At 63.4% G+C, this 17,370-nt stretch overlaps 1 protein-coding gene across 3 annotated transcripts; it reads left to right on the plus strand.

Moving 5' to 3' along the window:
• Positions 1–2,979: 2,979 nt before the first annotated feature.
• On the plus strand, positions 2,980–17,092 carry COL9A2 (collagen type IX alpha 2 chain). Of its 3 annotated transcripts, XM_070076995.2 has the most exons (32): positions 2,980–3,308; positions 4,499–4,573; positions 5,668–5,703; positions 5,786–5,848; positions 6,848–6,901; positions 7,032–7,067; positions 7,158–7,181; positions 7,480–7,533; positions 7,833–7,886; positions 7,986–8,033; positions 8,223–8,279; positions 8,361–8,414; positions 8,673–8,726; positions 9,106–9,159; positions 9,245–9,298; positions 9,405–9,458; positions 10,719–10,772; positions 11,126–11,179; positions 11,397–11,450; positions 12,372–12,416; positions 12,761–12,814; positions 13,342–13,395; positions 13,633–13,686; positions 13,780–13,851; positions 14,029–14,064; positions 14,184–14,228; positions 14,309–14,341; positions 14,452–14,598; positions 14,716–14,770; positions 15,034–15,222; positions 15,892–15,969; positions 16,304–17,092. In XM_070076995.2, exons 1-32 carry the CDS (start codon positions 3,237–3,239, stop codon positions 16,501–16,503), a joined length of 2,067 nt encoding a protein of 688 aa, XP_069933096.2. In that variant the 5' UTR covers positions 2,980–3,236; the 3' UTR covers positions 16,504–17,092. The 3 variants fall into 3 exon arrangements, with proteins under 3 accessions (XP_069933096.2, XP_089193562.1, XP_069933097.2); XM_089337436.1 differs by lacking the exons at positions 2,980–3,308; positions 4,499–4,573 and adding an exon at positions 4,931–5,048; XM_070076996.2 differs by lacking the exons at positions 2,980–3,308; positions 4,499–4,573 and adding an exon at positions 5,287–5,406.
• The last annotated feature ends 278 nt before the right edge of the window (positions 17,093–17,370 follow it).

Below are 17,370 nucleotides of genomic sequence, written 5' to 3' on the forward strand. Positions count from 1 at the left end.
CCTCCCCTCTCTGGGTCTATGTTTCACTGTAGCCCTTGTGCTATGCAGATGACGGGCAGCTGATCTTAAGTGATTCCTAATACTTGCTGGTATGGAAATGATCTGTGAGGCCCTCTTGCCCTCTTAGCTTTGGTCGTGTTTCAGCTTCTCAGGGCTTGGTCTTCGGGCATCAGGCATCTCTTTGCTGGCTGGTTGTTTGCGCACCCTTCAAGCAAGCAACCCCAGTGCCTCCATAGGGAGTGGTCCTAGGTCATTCCCACCAACCAGGAAGGGGAGTTGACCCTCTTCTGTGGCACATTATGGGCTGCTCCTTCATTTACATAGCAGCCAGGGTGGGCTTTGGGCTGTGATGGCAGAGTTGAGTCTTTGTGCCAGAAGATGGCCCCCAAAAGCAAAGCAAGAAAGTAGCTCCTCTCCTCTCTGGCACTTGCACAGAGTTTTGCTGACCTCTGGGCCAGACGAAAGGGCATCTTCCTTGAAAATTTTGCAAATCCTCTCTCCCCTCCCTGACTATTCCAAGCTACTACAGATTCTAAACGGGCACGGCCCTGCTGTCTCCGGAACAGACTGTACACATGATGCCTTGTCTTCTGCCCACAGCTGCCCCACTGTCGTGTGGCTCTCAGAAGCAAGCCCCGGAGCCTCCATAAATAAGTCCTCAGGCCCCAGCTGACTCGGACATCTCTCCCAGGGATGAAAGCAGGTTCTCAGAGCCCCGCCCAGGAGCTCACACTCAGCCCTCTGTGCACAGGCCTCCCTGGAGGGCGAGGGCTTCCCTAGAGCTTCTTTTCCTGGTGCAGAGCCTCATGCTAGGGGGCAAACAGCTTGATTCACAGAACTGGAATCTACCCAGCAGTCTCCCAGGAGGCCAGTGAGTAAGCTGTGCTACATCAATCCTATGGAACAGTACTCAGTGGTGAAAGCGAGCAAACCGTTGACACACAACACCTTAAATGCATCTAAAGGGAACTGCCAAGAGTTGAAAGCCAGTCTCTGGTGGGCTCTTGGCACAGCGGTTAAGCCACCAGCATCACATCTTGGAGTGCCTGGGCTTCAGTCCCAGTTCCACTCCTGGTTCTAGCTTCCTGCTAATACACAACCAGGAGGCAGCAGGTGACCGCTCAGGTACCTGGATCCCTGGTACCCACCTGGGAGAAGCTGGATGGAGTTCCTGGCTCCTCGGGGAGTGAATCAGTGGATGGCAGCTTGCTCGCTCGCTTTCTCTCTCTCCCTTCTCTGTGGATGCTGTCCATCTGCCTTTCAAATAAAATAACTTTTAAAATTAAAAAAATAAGTTTACTTGGTACAAACGTTGTTTTAAAATCCGCATACAGGGGACTGGTGCTGTGGCGTAGCAGGTAAAGCCGCTACCTGCAGTGCTGGCATCCCATACAGTGGCCGGTTTGAGTCCTGGCTGCTCCACTTCCAATCTGGCTCTCTGCTGTGGCCTGGGAAAGCAGTAGAAGATGGTCCAAGGGGCCGGTGCTGTGGCGCAGTGGGTTAACGGCCTGGCCTAATGCGCCGGCATCCCATATGGGTGGCGGTTCTAGTCCCGGCTGCTCCATTTCCGATCCAGCTCTCTGTTGTGGCCTGGGAAAGCAGCAGAAGATGGCCCAAGTCCTTGTGCCCCTGCACCCATGTGGGAGACCTGGAAGAAGCTCCTGGCTCCTGGCTTTGGATCAGCGCAGCTCCAGCCATTGCAGCCAATTGAAGAGTGAACCAGCGGATGGAAGACCTCTCTTTCTCTCTCTCTCTCTCCCCCTCCCTCCCTCCCTCTCCTCTCTGTGTGTAACTCTGACTTTCAAATAATAAATACATCTTTTCTTTTTTTGACAGGCAGAGTGGACAGTGAAAAAGAGACAGGGAGAAAGATCTTCCTTTACCGTTGGTTCACCCTCCAATGGCCGCTGTGGCCGGCGCATTGCGCTGATCTGAAGCCAGGAGCCAGGTGCTTCTCCTGGTCTCCCATGGGGTGCAGGGCCCAAGCACTTGGGCCATCCTCCACTGCACTCCTGGGCTACAGCAGAGAGCTGGCCTGGAAGAGGGGCTACCGGGACAGAATCCGGTGCACCGACCGGGACTAGAACCCGGTGTGCCAGCGCCGCAGGCGGAGGATTAGCCTATTGAGCCACGGCGCCGGCCTAATAATAATACATCTTTTAAAAAATCCACATAGTTTTTTCCATAATCTGCATTTCCCTTGAACTTCATAGGGGTGTGACTATAGGGGCTGGTGGCATCACCAGTGACAGAGTCGGACCCCCAAGTGCTTTAACCTCGGCCGCCTAAGGGAACAGAGGAAGGGGAGGACTGCGGACAGGTCGGGTGGAAACTCAGGTAAGTGAGCGGGTGGATATTTACGTTTCCCTGGAGAGGACCTGAGAAGCTGGGGAAGAAGGCCCGACCCCAGACACCGTGGCGGCCCAGGAGCAGCAGGGAAGAGGTGGGAACCCGGGGCGCTGGGAGGGGAACCTGGGCGGGCCAGGTGCCAGCAGCCTCCCGCCTGGAAGACGGGAGAGGGGTCGGGCCTCGCCAGCGACCTCCGGGAGACTGACGCCCAGCCTGGAGCAGAAGCCCGAGGTGAGGTGAGGGCGAGGGAGCGAGTTCGGAGGTGGGCGCAGGTGCAGCCGAGCCGGCGCGAATGCAGCCAGAGCCGAGCGCCGACCGAGGGAGGATGCTGGAGGGTTCACGTGTGCAAGAGGCCGGGTGCCCGTGGAAGGGACAGAGCCCGTGGGCGGGCAGAGCCCGTGGGCACAGAAGAGAGACCATCGAGCTCTGGAGAGCAGGAGTCGGGCCCCACCTGGAGGAGGCGGCTGAGCCCGGGGGTGCGTGTGGGAGCTGCGGGCAGGGAGGAAGGCGCTGGGCCCGGGAAGCCGGGCCGAGGGGGACTTCCGACGGCCCTCTGCCTCCTTCCCGAGACACGGGACCGTCCACTCCGTCCGCGCCCGGGTCGCCCCTCGGGTGACGTCCGGCCGCGGCCTCCGGGAAGCCGGCGTGGAGGACGGAGGGCAGAGGGTGGGCGCGGAAGGCCGGACCGAGCGGGGCGGAGCTGGGCGGAGGGCGCCGGCCTCCTCCCCCTCCTCTCAGGTGACAGAGCTCGCCGGCCCCCGCCCCGCCCCACCGCATATCCAGGAGGCCCGGCCCACCCCGTCCCCAGCCGCCAGCGCCGCAGCGCCCGAGTCTCCGCCGTCGGTGCGAGCCAGGACCCGAGCCCCCTCGGTGCACTGCCGCCCGCTATGGCCGCCGCGGCCGCCCCCCGCAGCCTCCTTGTTCTCCTGCAGGTGCTGGGTCTCGCCCTAGCTCAGATCGTAAGTCCCAGGGCCACTCCAGGCCGGGTTCAAGGGCGCGGGGTCTGGGGCCCGGGATTCAGGATGCGGAGTCTGCGAAGGGCTCTGCCCACGTCGCATCCTCCACGGCCGCCGCCTGGCCCGAGGGGGCACCGGGGACGGTCCGAGGGTGCAGAGACTGAGCGAGGCGCGGCGCGGTGACAGGCTATGAAGAAGCCGGGGAGCCAGAGGGACCCTGTCCGGAGATGCCCGACCCTGCCCGGGACAGGCGGCAGGGCCGGCCCCCGGCGCTGGCAGCCCCGAAGGCCCAGGTGGCAGCGAGGACAATGGTGCCCATTCACGGCGCTGCGTGCCTCCGCCCCCGCCGCTTCCCAGGGGGCGCCGGCTCCAGCCAGACGCCGCTGTGTCCCCGCGGCGGCCTCTCTGACAGCTACCAGCCGCGCGCGCCGTGCGTGCGAGAATCCGCGGGCTCTGCGGGCGCTCACTGGGTCCCGAGCGCAACCGCGGGCACCGTCCAGGCGCCGTCTGGTGCCAGGTGCGGTGCGCAATTCGCCTGCTGGGCGCCAGTGTGTGAACCACCGAGCCCCGGAGGGCGAGGGCGCCTGGCCTGCCCCGGACCCCGGACCCCAGACCCGCAAGGGGCCGCGGTGCTGGGGAAGGGGCCCTCGGCGTGGGAGGGGAGCAGCCTTTCCGCCCTCCCCCCAAGTGCGCTTCCTTTCCCCCTGGCATCCCCATTGCCCACCGGCTTTCACCCTCACCAGGGGGACGGGAAAGGGCACCCACACACCCTGGATACCCGTGGTTCCTCTAAAAATAACAACACTGATGGCATTCACCGAGTCTGCTGGGCACCCCTGGCATCCCGGCTGGCGCTGATTCGAGCCGTCAGCATCCTCTGGCTCTCGCGTGCGAGACAGCGCGAGGGCCGCCTGGCACGGCGGAGGCTGCCGGGTAGACCCGGGAAGGAACTGGCCGTGCCCCGCGCGCTCTCTGTGCGCCCACACTCGCACCCATACGCTTTCTTTTCTTCCACTGCACCTGGGACTGAAACAGTATGTGCCTCTCAGTTCTGGGAACTCGGTGAAAGAAAGCACTTAAAGAGGCGCAGCTCCGCGGACCCAGCAGGTTCTCCGAGGGAGGTGTAGCCCTAGGACCCCGCTCCCAGGGTGGGCTGCCTGCACTGAGGGCTGCACCCCTATGTGTACTTCCAGAGAGGGCCGCCAGGAGAGCCGGGGCCTCCAGGGCCCCCGGGGCCGCCGGGAGTGCCAGGATCCGACGGCATCGACGTGAGTCTCTAACCCGGGAGCCGCGGGGGAGGAGGCGGCGGACAAAGGCGGACTTTGTGCGCGGGGGGGGGGGGGATTGGCCGTGGGGGCTGGGGTGTGTGTGGAGGTGCAATGCCTGCTGTCGCCGGGAGGCGGCGCCGGCCCGCACCACAAGGAGCACGTTTGTTCTGCGAAAACCTCAAAACCAGCAGTGGAGAGCGGAGCCCGCGGCCACCGCGGGCGCACAAGGCACGGCTGTTCCCGCCTGCCCGCAGCGGGGCACAGCGAGGCCTTATCCGCCGCCTCTCGGGGCGGGAGATGCCCCAGTCCCTCGCCCTACCCCGGACACGTCTGGGCGCTTCTCCAGGGCATCTTGGGAGCCGCGGCCACGCCGCTCACCAGCCAGGACCACACTCCTGTCTCTCGGCTTGGCCTTTTCTCCCCGATTTAGAAACAGGGCGGCGGCGGGGAGGAGCTTTCGTTGCCCCCCGGCACGGTGAGGGTTAAATTCCTCCCGCTGCAGGCAGGCCCCGCCGGAGGTCGGCTCCGTGTTTACCGTCTGGACAGACTCCTATTCAGCCTGGTGCCCCACTGCCCAGACACGGGACGCTGGGCCTCTGCCAGCTCTGTGGCGGCTGCAGGCCCAGGCCCAGCAAGGCCCGGGGGCCCCTCTGGGGCTGACTCTGACTACACCGAGGGCCTCTGGCACCGGGGCGAGGGCTCCCTGCTGCCCCGGGAACATTTTGAACTCACCTCCGAGAGGCGCCCTTGTCCTTGCCCGGTGATGGAGTCACCTGGGATGGAGTCGCTGCCCACCGGGCTCACCTGAGGCCCCACCCTTGCTCAAGCCCGAGGTAGCCAGAGGCGCCCCCCCCCCCATTGGGGAGGTCTGGCCCCCTCCTGGCTCACCCAGTGGTGCACTGGGTAACACCTCCAGCCTGGCTGGGGGGGTCTCCATGCCCTTAAGACTTTGAGTTTTTTGGGGGGATAGCTGAACAGGGGGCTACTTTCCTAAAACGTGCAAGGCTGAGGGGTGGGGAGCAGAGAAGAGGAGCATGAGGAGGGGGCATTTGGGACTGGCCAGCGTGAGCCCATCTGTGTCTTGTGTCTTCCAGGGTGACAAGGGGCCTCCTGGGAAAGCTGGCCCTCCGGTGAGTGCTTTTCCACTTTGACCTCTGACCCTCCCAACCTTGCCCTCCTCCCCTAACATCTGCCCCATCCCTGTGTTTCCAGGGACCCAAGGGAGAGCCTGGCAAAGCCGGGCCAGACGGAGCGGACGGGAAGCCAGGGATTGATGTGAGCTGACGTGGGTGTGGCGAGTGCGGGTTAGGGGGTTAGGGTCACCTTATTGACTCCGGAGCTGGGCTCTGGCGCCTTCGTGGATCTCTTAGAGCCTGGCAGCAGGAGGGAGACTCTTGAGCTGTGAGCCCCACGGGAGGCTCACACCCACCCCGGAAGCGCTGCCTGCCGGGGAGGGGGGCTGGGGGGCTGGGTGCATAGAGGGGCCTCTCACCTGGTGCAATTGTCCTGTTCAGTCACAGCCCTCGCGACTGAGTGTCCCATTTCTGGCCTCCAAGGATCAGCCTGAACACACTGGACCGCGCTGTCCTCGGGGGCCCTGTCCTTCCCCACCCCCACTCCACCCCCTCACTTCCAAAACCACACAGCTCAGGAGAGGAGCTGATACCACAGGGCACCCACCTCTGGGCTCCCAGACACAGCCAGCCCGGGTGCTAGGAGGACAGCCACCCTGCAGGGTGGGGATGGGGGGTGGGGACACACCCTCCTGGAAGGAGAGGCCCCCAGGAGCCGCTGCAGCCCTGCTGGCTCCAGAGGTGTGCCTAGGGCTGGGGTCAGCCCCCAGGGCGCCTCCAAACCCAGCTGCACCCTGCGGAGAGTACCAAGTACCTTGCCTCCTACTGGCACATCGGTTCTCACAGAAGACACGTGTGTACGATGAACCCATTCTGAGGATGAGTAAACTGAGGCTCAGAAAGTCAACGATGGTGGATCGACCTTCCCGACCCATGTCTAGATGGCCTGGGCTCCCTGACGAGGAGCTGGGAGCCCTCGGCCGACAAATCTTTGGGCCGGGTTTCTCATCTTGCCCAAGAGGCTGATTGTTCTGCCTGCCTGCTAGGGTGACTGTGCACACAGAGGACAGAGGACGGGGCGAGGGAGGCCTTTGCGGGCTGTGGTGAAAGGGAGCCTGGGCCCTCCCAGCAGAGGCCGCCGGCCCCACCCTCCCTGCGGTTCCCCAACCTCCCTCCATCCTGCCTGCTCTCTCTTCCGCAGGGTTTGACTGGAGCCAAGGGGGAGCCCGGGCCCATGGGAGCCCCTGGAGTCAAGGTGAGTGCAGCTCCGGGGGACTGGCATGGATGAGCTAGGGCTGAGGTTGGGGGCGGGGGGTGGGCTTCAGCTGAGAGGAGCAGGGACCCAGGAGACCCCCAGCTCTGAGCCTCTGCCCTTCCCCTTGCAGGGCCAACCTGGGCTCCCCGGCCCTCCGGGCCTGCCGGTGAGTACAACCTGCAAGGGCTCTTGGGAGGGAAGGCAGGGAGGACCCGACCGGGAGCCATGAGCCCAATCTCCTTCCCTTCTGTTCCAGGGCCCTGGTTTCGCTGGACCACCTGTAAGTCTGCGGGGACAACAGAAGGGCTTCCAGAGGACTTGCCATGAGGGGCGGGGCGGCGAGCCAGGACCATGTCAGGGATGGGGCGACGGTAGTGGGGAGGGGGGCCAGGCCAGCCCACTCTGGTGCTGTGCGCTCCGTCTGGAATTCTCTGGTCCTGTGAGCCCTAACCTGACTGTTTGGGGTTGGTCAAAAAGTCCCAATGGGAAAGGGGGCTCTGGGTGCCTGGCCCCACCTGCCTGCCCAGGGTGGCCTGAGCCTCCGGGGAATCTTGGCCAGCCACATCTCTGCTCCCCAGGGACCGCCTGGACCTGTCGGCCTCCCTGGAGAGATCGGAATCCCAGGCCCCAAGGTGAGCTCCACTTGACCCCCTCTGCCTCGGGTGTCTGAGCTGGTTAGTGGAGGGGGCGTCCCAGAAGCTCCTGGGCCTGCTGATGGACACCAAGGGACTGCTCCAGCCTGGGCCAGGAACCCCTGCCGCTGAGCCAGGACTACCATCGATAGTTTAGGTCTTGATCTCCCCAGCCTGGTGGCTCTCAGGAGGTGCCCTGGAGGGCAGTTGCGCAGTGCACTGGCAGGAAGTGGAGGAGGGAGCGTGGCTGCCTGGGGCAGGGCTGGCCAGAGATATGATTTGGGCCCCTCTTGCTTCAGGGGGATCCTGGACCAGAGGGACCCTCAGGGCCCCCAGGACCTCCTGGGAAACCGGTAAGTGCCCTCAGACCTCCTCACGTGCTCCTGGAGGAGGAGCAAGCCTGGGATGGAGAAGGGTGAGGTCCAGCTCCATCATCAACGGTCTCCTCTCAGGGCCGCCCGGGGACCATCCAGGGCCTGGAGGGCAGCGCAGACTTCCTGGTGAGAGGCGGGGTCTGGGCCCGGCTCATTCCGGGAGGGAGGCTCAGGGAGAGGTGGGCCGGGGCTGCAGTACAGAGGTCCGGCCAGGGGAGGAGGGGGAGGCTTCAGGAATTGACAAGATAGGGTGGCACTGCCTAGGGGCCTCCACCAGGCCACTGACCCCAGGGCTCTGTGGCGTTGTCTTTCCAGTGTCCAACCAACTGTCCTGCGGGAGCGAAAGGGCCCCCTGGGCTACAGGGCGTGAAGGTAAGAGCTGCTGGCCTGGGTCTCGGGAGGGTGGAGCTGCTGATCCAGAGGGGACCTCATGCTGACCCCTCTCCCCTTCAGGGGCACCCGGGCAAAAGTGGGCTTCTTGGTGATCCTGGCCGCCAGGGGAAGCCGGTAAGCGTGAGGGCCGGGGGCCGAGGGAGTGGGGATGTGGGAAGAGGGTCCTGTGCCCCCTTCACCCCTTGCCCCTTTCTGTGGGTTCTGGGGTAGCCTTGAGCTGGGACGCAGGAGGCACCCCTTGTTGCTCAGCCTTGGGGTCCCCGTCTGTAACCGGCTCTGCGTGCTTTCCAAGGCTCCCTGCTGGCTGCTTTTGCTGGGAGGGGGCAGAGTCCTCCCCTGTCTGCCTGCCTGATGTCCCTCCTTGCCCCGTAGGGCCCCAAGGGAAATGTGGGAGCTTCTGGAGAGCCAGGCATCCCCGGACCCCCGGTAAGGAACGTGTGCCCTGTGCCCGCTCGCCCTCGTCCTTGGAGCTCTTCCCGGAGTCACTCCCTGCCGGGCCTCGGGCTTGTACAAGAGTCACCTGTGTCCAGCTGTGTCCAGCTGCTGGGGGGAGAGGGAGGCTGAGGCTGTCAGGAATTAGGGGACGGGACCAAAGCTACCAGCCTGCAGGCCAGGCCAGGGTTCAGGTTCTGCCGTCTGAGTGACACCTGGCGAGTTCCTCTCCATCCGTGAACACCACTGCCCCATGGGTGCCGTCCAGGTTATGCTGCCCACATCACATGGGGCAGTGGCTGGGGGGCGGTGTCAGAGGAGGTGCATGAAGGGGGCTTGCAGTCACTGTTGCTGGATTTCTCTGCCTTCACAGGGTCCGCAGGGCATCAGAGGCTACCCAGGCATGGCGGGACCCAAGGGAGAGATGGTGAGTGAAACCAGGATATGCCCTGGCCAGCCTGGCAGCCTCTGGGGTCCAGCCAGGACAGACTTCAACCCTGTCTTCTCTCCAGGGTCCTCAAGGGTACAAAGGCATGGTGGGCTCCATCGGCGCTGCAGGGCCACCGGTAAGCCTGCTCCTCTATCCACTGCCAAGCCGGGCTCCTGCGGCTGCAGACTGTGTGAGGCTCCCCCGAGCCCATGGGACCTGAAGCCGTTTGTCCTTCTTGCCAGGGTGAAGAAGGCCCACGGGGGCCACCAGGCCGAGCTGGGGAGAAGGGAGATGTGGTGAGTCCCGAGGTGCCCCTTGTCCAGCCAGGGCTCTGGGGGTGCTGGGTGGCACTCAGCTGCACCCAAGGCTGGTGTGGTGTGCGCATGTGTGTTTGTGTATGCATATGTGTCTCTGTGTGCATGTGTCTGTGTGTGCATGCATTTCTCTGTGTGTACCTGTGTGTATGTGCCTGTGTGTATGTGTGTCTCTGTATGTGCATGTGTGCATATGTGTGTGTTTCTGTGTACATGTGTGTGTTTGTGTGTATATGTAAGTATGTGTGCATGTATGTCTGTGCATATGTGTGTCTGTGGATGTGTGTATGTATATCTCTATGTGTGCATATATATGCTTCTGTGTGTGTGCATCTGGGCCTGTGAGGCTCACTGCTGGCATGTCCAGAGGCCACTCAGCCCCAGTTCCAACTTGGAGAGAAGCCGGGGGATCCAGTCCATGGTCCCAGGGCCAGACAATGAAATTCCAGCAAACCAGTCATGAGGCTAATGAGATTTGGTCCAGAACCCGGATCTCTTCCCTCTCTTACTTCTATTTTTTAATTAATAGCCCTTTTGGCAGAAAAAAAAAAAACAGCATAAAGTACACTTAATTATTTTTAGGTTTTAGTTTTTCAATGCAATTTTAAAATACACAGAAAAGTAGAGAGAATGCTGGGAGGAACCCCTGGGCCTGCCTCCCAGGCACGTAAATGTTGCCACTGTATCATGCTTGCCTCATTCGTCCGCCTGTCCCCCCGTCCCTCACTTATCCTCGCTTTGCTCTGATGCTTCAAGCAAGGCCTTCCCATGCTCCCATTTCACCCCAAAGTGCCTCTCTCTCTATCTCTAACCAATAAGGCCAAGGCCTCACATACTCAGCATTGTCACAGCTCGCAGAAGAAACCACATCTCGTTATAGCGTCAAATAGCCAGTCTGTGTCCAGTTTTTCCCAGGCATCTTGAAATGCTTTTTCATGGTCCTTGTTCAGGTCAAGACCCACTGAAAGCCCACCGATGCCTTTGGCTGCTGTGTTTCTTTACCCAACAGGAGCTGGGGTCTGAGTGGCCAGGGTCTCGGCGGGTGCCGGCTCACACTCCCGGACCTCCCCAGCCCAGCCTGGCTGCTCAGTGCTGACCTGCCTGGTTCTCCTACAGCCCCTGCCCGGGGCAGCCACGGCCAGGGGACCCTGGGAGCCAGAGGCGACGGTTCCCGGCCGATCCCCCTCTGCACAGGCAGACGGGGCTCAGCATCCTGAAGGTGACCTGAGCTCTACTTTGCAGGGCAGCCCAGGTGTTCAAGGACCCCAGGGGATCACAGGCCCGAAGGGAGCAGCCGTAAGTGCCAGAGGCCAGGCCCACCTGGGGAGAGGTCATGGTCCAATTTGTGAAAACCCCCAGAGGAGGAGCCTGGGCTTGCAGACTGAACCTCAGGAAACACCCCCCTTTTCTTAGTTTCTTCTCCTGTGACTAGGAGGTGCTACCTTGGAGAGCTCATGGGAAGCCCCTAGCAGTCTGACACCCTGCCCTCCAGCACCACCCTCCCCCGTAGCTAGTGGGCTTCCCTGAGACAACCAGACCCACGCCCTCCCTGCGTACTGCAGCTGCCATGGGGTTAGGGGGTGGGGGGAGCGGCTTGATCCCATGCATCACCCCAATGCGAGTCTCCCCTGAACTTTCCCTCCAAGCAGGGCCCCCCAGGCATCAACGGCAAGGATGGGACCCCAGGCATACCTGGCATGAAGGTAGGAGAGGGGTCAGCCTGGGGGTGGGGAGGGGGGAGGGCCAGGGTCTCTCCTCCCATCACATCAATCCTGGGGCTGGGGCCTGAGATCCTCCAGGGTGTCACAGACAGGGCTCTTCCTGCCTCTGGCTCTTGGTCTCCCTCCTTGCATTTGGATGTGAGTCAGGGACCCTCTGGCTGGAGCTCTGACTGTTCCCCATGCTTCTCTGTCTCTCCAGGGCAGTGCAGGAAAGGCGGGGCGGCCAGGGAGCCCAGGCCACCAGGGCCTCGCAGTAAGTACTGGGGGCAGGTTGCTCCTCCTCCATCCCCTTGGCCTGGGAGAGGCCAGGCTCGCTGTGGCCCGCCTCCCCACAAGGGCACTAGTGGTTGATGAGGTCTAAATCTACACCCTCAGGCTCTTGACTGTGTGGTCCCTGAGTTAGGCCTCATCATTTGGACGACTGCTGGGGGCTCTTCTTGGACCCTTCCAGTCCTCCATGTTGGCTCAGTGGAATCTGCTCATTGCCCTGTGAAAGCACCTTCCATGGCTCCCATTACCTCCAGGAAAAAGTCATTCAATCCAGGCACTCAATGAATAGCTGCTGAGTATCGGGGGTACAGTAAGCGACAGGGATACGGTGATGAACAGGACAGAGGCAACCTTACCCTCCCAGCTCGTCCGAGAGTTCAGTGGCTGCTGCAGTGTGGCCCAGCCTTCCCCTCCTGCCCCATCAGCCACTGCCCTTCTTGGTCCTCTCCCATTCTCCACACTGCCAAGGCTTTTCTCCCGGACCCTTGCTGGGCCCTCCGCTGGGCATGGCCTTCCCTGCCTTCTCTGCACCTCCGGCCCATCCAGCCCATGCTGGAGCCCAGCCCCTGGGAGCTGCCCCACCCCCACTGCTGGGGCAGTGCCTGGCAGAGTCTGCAGTCAGACACACGTGTATGCACGTGAATGTGCACACATGGCCCCATGTGCCCAGGAGCACATAGGCGTGTTCACCTTTTCCCCACGGAGCGCAGGCCCTGGCAGGCTGCTGTTTTCTGCAGCCCACACCTCCTGGCTCAGGGGTGCAGCCAAGTTCTGACACTGGGGCTGGGCCTTTCAGTCAGCTCCCCCAGGGAAGAGGACCTGGACTGGGGCGGGGAGGCAAGGCGGCAGGTGCACAGGGCTCCCCCGTGCCAGGGCAGAAACCGATGCCAGCTTCTTCCTGCAGGGTGTTCCAGGCCAGCCCGGGACAAAAGGAGGTCCTGGAGACAAGGTGAGATGACCCCAACTGGGGGTAGAATTGATCTCATCTGTGCAAGGCAGCCTGAAGGCCCAGGCCCACCCAAGGCTCAGAGACACGGTCTGAGCACACAGCGCTGGGGCCTAAGTGCCTCTCTCCTACTCCTCACCCTCTGGCCCTCAGCCTGGCTCAGGGGAGCTAGGGTGGCCCAGCTTCGCAGCCACAGGAGAAACAGACACAAGACACTCAGTGGAGCCTAGAGGCCTCTGCCCTGAGCTCTCTCCCTTCCTGACTCATTTGGTTCCAGTCTTGATTTAGGGGTCACTGGGCTTCCCCCAGGCCACACAGGCTGACCTGTGACCTGTGTTTTCCTGCAGGGTGAGCCAGGCCAGCAGGGCCTCCCTGGATTCTCTGGTCCCCCTGGGAAGGAGGTAAGTGTCCCTTTCACTGACTCGAGGTTCCTGCTTGGCCTCAGGGCTTTGCACTTGGCCCTGGACCATGGCGAGGCCATCGGGTGGTGCCCTAACCCTGGGCTGTCCAGCGTTAGTCTGGGCTCTGCCTTGATCCACAGGCCCAGGAAGGGCCCCGTTCCCTGTGTGCAAGGCAGTGAGGGTGGGGACTGGAGCTGTCACTGGACGTGAGCTCTCCAGATGGCCAGGCTGACTGCGCTCAGGATGCAGCAGGCAGAGTCATTCATTTCCTGGACACCCGGTGCCCGCAACTGTGCTCGACACCGAGGGAGACACGGGCTCCTATGCAGTGGACAAGACAGATAATGAAATAAATAAATAATGGCGGTTGTGGAAGGAAAAGGCCAGGGGCCTGGGAGCCTGTGATAGGGGGTCTGCGAGGTCTTCCCTGATGAAGCCAGGAAGCTGAGGCCCAAGGTGGGGAGGGCCAGGCAGGGAGCGGAAGAGCTGTCCTAGGCCCCCTGCTTACCAATTTCTTCTTCCGCCAGGGAGAGCCGGGACCTCGAGGGGAAATTGGTCCCCGTGGCATCCTGGGGCAGAAGGTAAGTGCCTGGCACAGCGGTCCCTTGCTGGGGCCCTGGCAGCAGCTGGCACTGCTGGTGCAGGATCTGGGTCTGCTCTGGCCCCAGCACCTGCCAGATATTGCCCAGTCAATGAGGTGTGAGGCCTCAGTGTGTGGTGGAGCAAGTGACCCCTGCTGGGGACAACAGGAGTGGAGGGCACCCAGCATCACAGGTTATGGAGCCCTGCTGCAGTGCGACCTCCTCTTTCCATTTCAGGGTGACCAGGGTGAGAGGGGCCCCGTGGGGCAGCCAGGCCCTCAAGGACGCCAGGTGAGAGCAGGTCGCTGAGGTTGGGGGGGGGGGGTTGGGCAGCACCTCCCCAGCCCCTCCTTTGATTTCCCTTCTGGTTTCTTTCCTCCACAGGGCCCCAAAGGGGAGCAAGGATCGCCGGGAATTCCAGGGCCCCAAGGCTTGCCGGGCATTAAGGGTGAAAAGGTGCCACAACGCGGCTGGGAAATACCTGGCAAAGGCCCTAAGGCAGATGGGTGGGGTTGGGGGGGGGGCGAAGAGCTTTCTCTGTGGCCCTGGGGGCAAGGCGGAGTTGGAGAGGGGGATGAGCGGGGACCGAGAGAGGGGAGCTCGCCAAGCTCCTCACTGCCCCCTCTCTTCCAGGGCTCCCCAGGGAAGACCGGGCCCCGCGGCGGAGTGGTGAGTCCTAGTGCCCGCGTCTCCGCTGTGCAGGCGTCGCGCGCGGGGAGCCTGGGGTCCGCAGCCTCAGCTTCCACCCCGCTGCCACCGTGCGTCTGACCCCGGTGCTCTCTCTGCAGGGCGACCCTGGCGTGGCAGGCCTCCGCGGAGAGAAAGGCGAGAAGGTGAGAGCGCGGGCTGGGGCGAGCGGGCGGGCGGCCGGCCCAGGTCCTCCGTGCATGACCACGGCTCCTTGTGCCCGCAGGGCGAGTCTGGAGAGCCGGGACCTAAGGGACAGGTGAGTCTCGTCCCCGACGCTCGCAGTCCGGCTGCTTCCCCGGGGCTTGGCCCCGGGACCCCCTGTCCCCGCACGCGCCCGCTCACCACAGCCCTGCGCCCGCTCCGCAGCCAGGAGTCCGCGGAGAACCCGGCTACCCCGGCCCCAGCGGGGATGCGGGCGCCCCCGGCGAGCAGGGCTACCCCGGGCTCCCCGGACCTCGAGGGATGGCCGGAGACCGCGGCTTACCAGGACAGCCCGGGAGACAGGGCGTGGCGGTGAGTGGCCCCCCAAGGCTGGGAGTCCCCCGAGGCTGCCCGGGAGAGGCCGGTGTGAGTGCGGCTGCAGAGCCCCGGCAGCCAGAGGCTTCCTCGCTGATGGCGCCCCTGCTCTAGGGCCGCGACCCCAGTGACCAGCACATCGTGGACGTGGTGATGAAGATGATGCAAGGTGAGGGGGCCGCAGAGCTCCTGAGTCCGGAGTCCTGGGGGCTCCTTCCTGGCGGTGGAACTTGAGATAACCCACCCTGGACCTGACTGCTGTAAAACGGGGGTTGGGGGGGTGGGGAATGGGGGAAGGTGGGGCTCTGTGTCTGTACTCCTGGGGCCAGGGCCATCAGCTCTGCTTTCCCTGGGGTTCCTGGGCTGACACCTCCCTCCCTCCTTCCCTCCCTCTCTCCCTCCCTCCCTCCTTCCACCCTTCCCTCTCTCCAGAGCAACTGGCAGAGGTAGCTGTGAGTGCCAAGCGTGAAGCCCTGGGTGCTGTGGGCATAATGGGCCCACCAGGACCCCCGGGGCCCCCTGGGTACCCAGGCAAACAGGGACCCCACGGACACCCTGGCCCTCGGGGCATTCCTGGCATCGTGGGAGCCGTGGGTCAGATTGGCAACACTGGGCCCAAGGGTGAGTGCTGCTCTGGGGCGGGAGTGGGGCTGGGTGTGGGGATTTGGCCAAGAGAGCCCTGGCAGGGGGCTCATCCCCTCCCCAGGAAGTGACACAGCTGCTTCCCCCCATATCCTCAGGAGAGACACATTCCTGGGCCTTCTCTCCCAGTGGCACATCCATGGCAACTCGTGTACCCTTGGATACTTTGGGTTTTGTTTGTTATAAGCTGCTTCCCGGTGCCCCCAGCCCTCTTTCCACGGCAGGGGAGCAGTGGTCAGAGCAGTAGAGCAGGGGGCGGAGCCCGGGCTGTGAGGCCAGACTCTGCCACTCTGCTGTCCTGGCCCTTGGACAGTTTCTTGTCAGTTTCCCTGGGCCTTAGGTGTATCATCTGTAACCAGGGGACACTGGCACTGCCAGCCTCTCGGTGTTGGAAAGACGGTCACCTTCAGCGGCAGCTGACATAGAGCTTGGGGGGGGGGCCCGCTGGGGAGGGGCCGGCACTCACCGGCCCAGAACAAGCTTCACGGCTGCGTCAGCTTCCACCCCTCTCGGGGCCTGCGCCCTCATTTCCCCTAGGATGCGGGAGCACACAACGGTCGCCCAGTGTGGAACAGGAGTTAACTGCACACAGAGTAGGGAAAACATTTTCCGATTGTGAGCAACCAAGGCTCCCTCTTCTGTCTACAGGCAAACGAGGAGAGAAGGGCGATCAAGGAGAAGTGGGACGTGGACATCCCGGTATGCCCGGGCCCCCCGGGATCCCAGGTGAGACCCGAGCCCTGCCCAGCGCGCACCCCGCCGCCGTTCTGTCCCGCAGCTCAGGGAGTAATGACCACAGACCCCCAGGTCTCTCCTGTAGAGGCCTCCCCAACACGCGACCCTCAGACACCCTGCCTCTCCAGCCCTCCGGAGCCTGGGCGGCTGGCAATTCCTGGAGCTGGAGCGGGGGAGGGGCGTGCGCGCCCTGGACTCAGCCTGGGGGCCTGAGGCGCAAGCGCAGAAGCTCCTTTCCCCCATTTGAAGAATCCCCCCCCACACACACACACACACTCACCGAAACAGGAGAAGGCCGCCATGTCTGGACTTTGTCCCTTTGCAGGACTCCCTGGCCGCCCTGGCCAGGCCATCAACGGCAAAGATGGAGACCGAGGGTCCCCGGGGGCTCCAGGAGAGGCTGGCCGGCCTGGCCTGCCGGGGCCCGTGGGGCTGCCGGGCTTCTGTGAGCCGGCGGCCTGCCTTGGAGCCTCGGCCTACACGTCTGCCCGCCTTGTAGAGCCCGGATCCATCAAGGGGCCGTGAGCACGAGGCCAGGACAGAGCCTTCTAAGGGGGAGTGAGGAGGTGCCCTCCGGGTGGACGTGCACCCCAGCCCGCGGCCCAGGAACCTCACTTCCCGGGGACCTTCTGAGTGGGACCCAGGAGTCTTGAAGAAGTGGAATATTCTAGAACATGGGGGGAAGGGAAGGCATCGGAGTGCACAGATGAGGCCCATGGTCAGGGCCAGTGTTGCTGGCGAGTAGAGCTCCCAAGGCAAGTGGTGGGGGGGGCTCTCCTCCCAGAGCCACGCTCCTCCGCTGTTAGCAGAACAAACATCCCCCAGCCCTGCCCCGAGCTCTGCCAGCCAGCCAGCCAGCCATTGCATCCGGGAGCAGGTGGACGGAGCCTCTGCTGCGCCCTGATCCCGCTGTCACTCTCCGAACATACTGGGTGACTGCTGGTGAGCGACGGCCCTGAGGGGGCCTTCCTGAGCCAGCGCATGGGTTCCTTCCTGGCACCCAACTGAGTATTTAAGCACCCGGCGCCCTTCTCTCTGGCGTTGCCCCCCCCCCCCCCCCCGCGAATTCACTCAGGCTTTTCTGTAAATAAAAGCCCCCAGCTTGGGCACAAACCAGGATGTGTGCCGTTGGGCTCAATTTCCTGTGCGCTGGGGCTGGCTGCCCGGGCAGGTGGTCAGGGGGCCGGAAGGGGAAGGCAGGGTGTGGGGGGAGCCTGGGCACCGAGGCAGGATGGTGACCTCCTGGGTAACTCCGGGCAGCTGTGGCAGGGGCTCAGCTGCGCCCCATGTGCCCCAGGATAGCAGCCGGGATGTCCCCTGGGAGTCATTGCTGCTGTGTGCCAGCCCTGGGGCAGGAGCTGCTGCTGCGTGGCTGCGAGAGCTGCTCCTCCC

Source organism: Oryctolagus cuniculus, chromosome 7 (genome assembly GCF_051225735.1).
Source record: "Oryctolagus cuniculus isolate XC-2025 breed Fujian yellow rabbit chromosome 7, ASM5122573v1, whole genome shotgun sequence".
NCBI lineage: Eukaryota > Metazoa > Chordata > Mammalia > Lagomorpha > Leporidae > Oryctolagus > Oryctolagus cuniculus.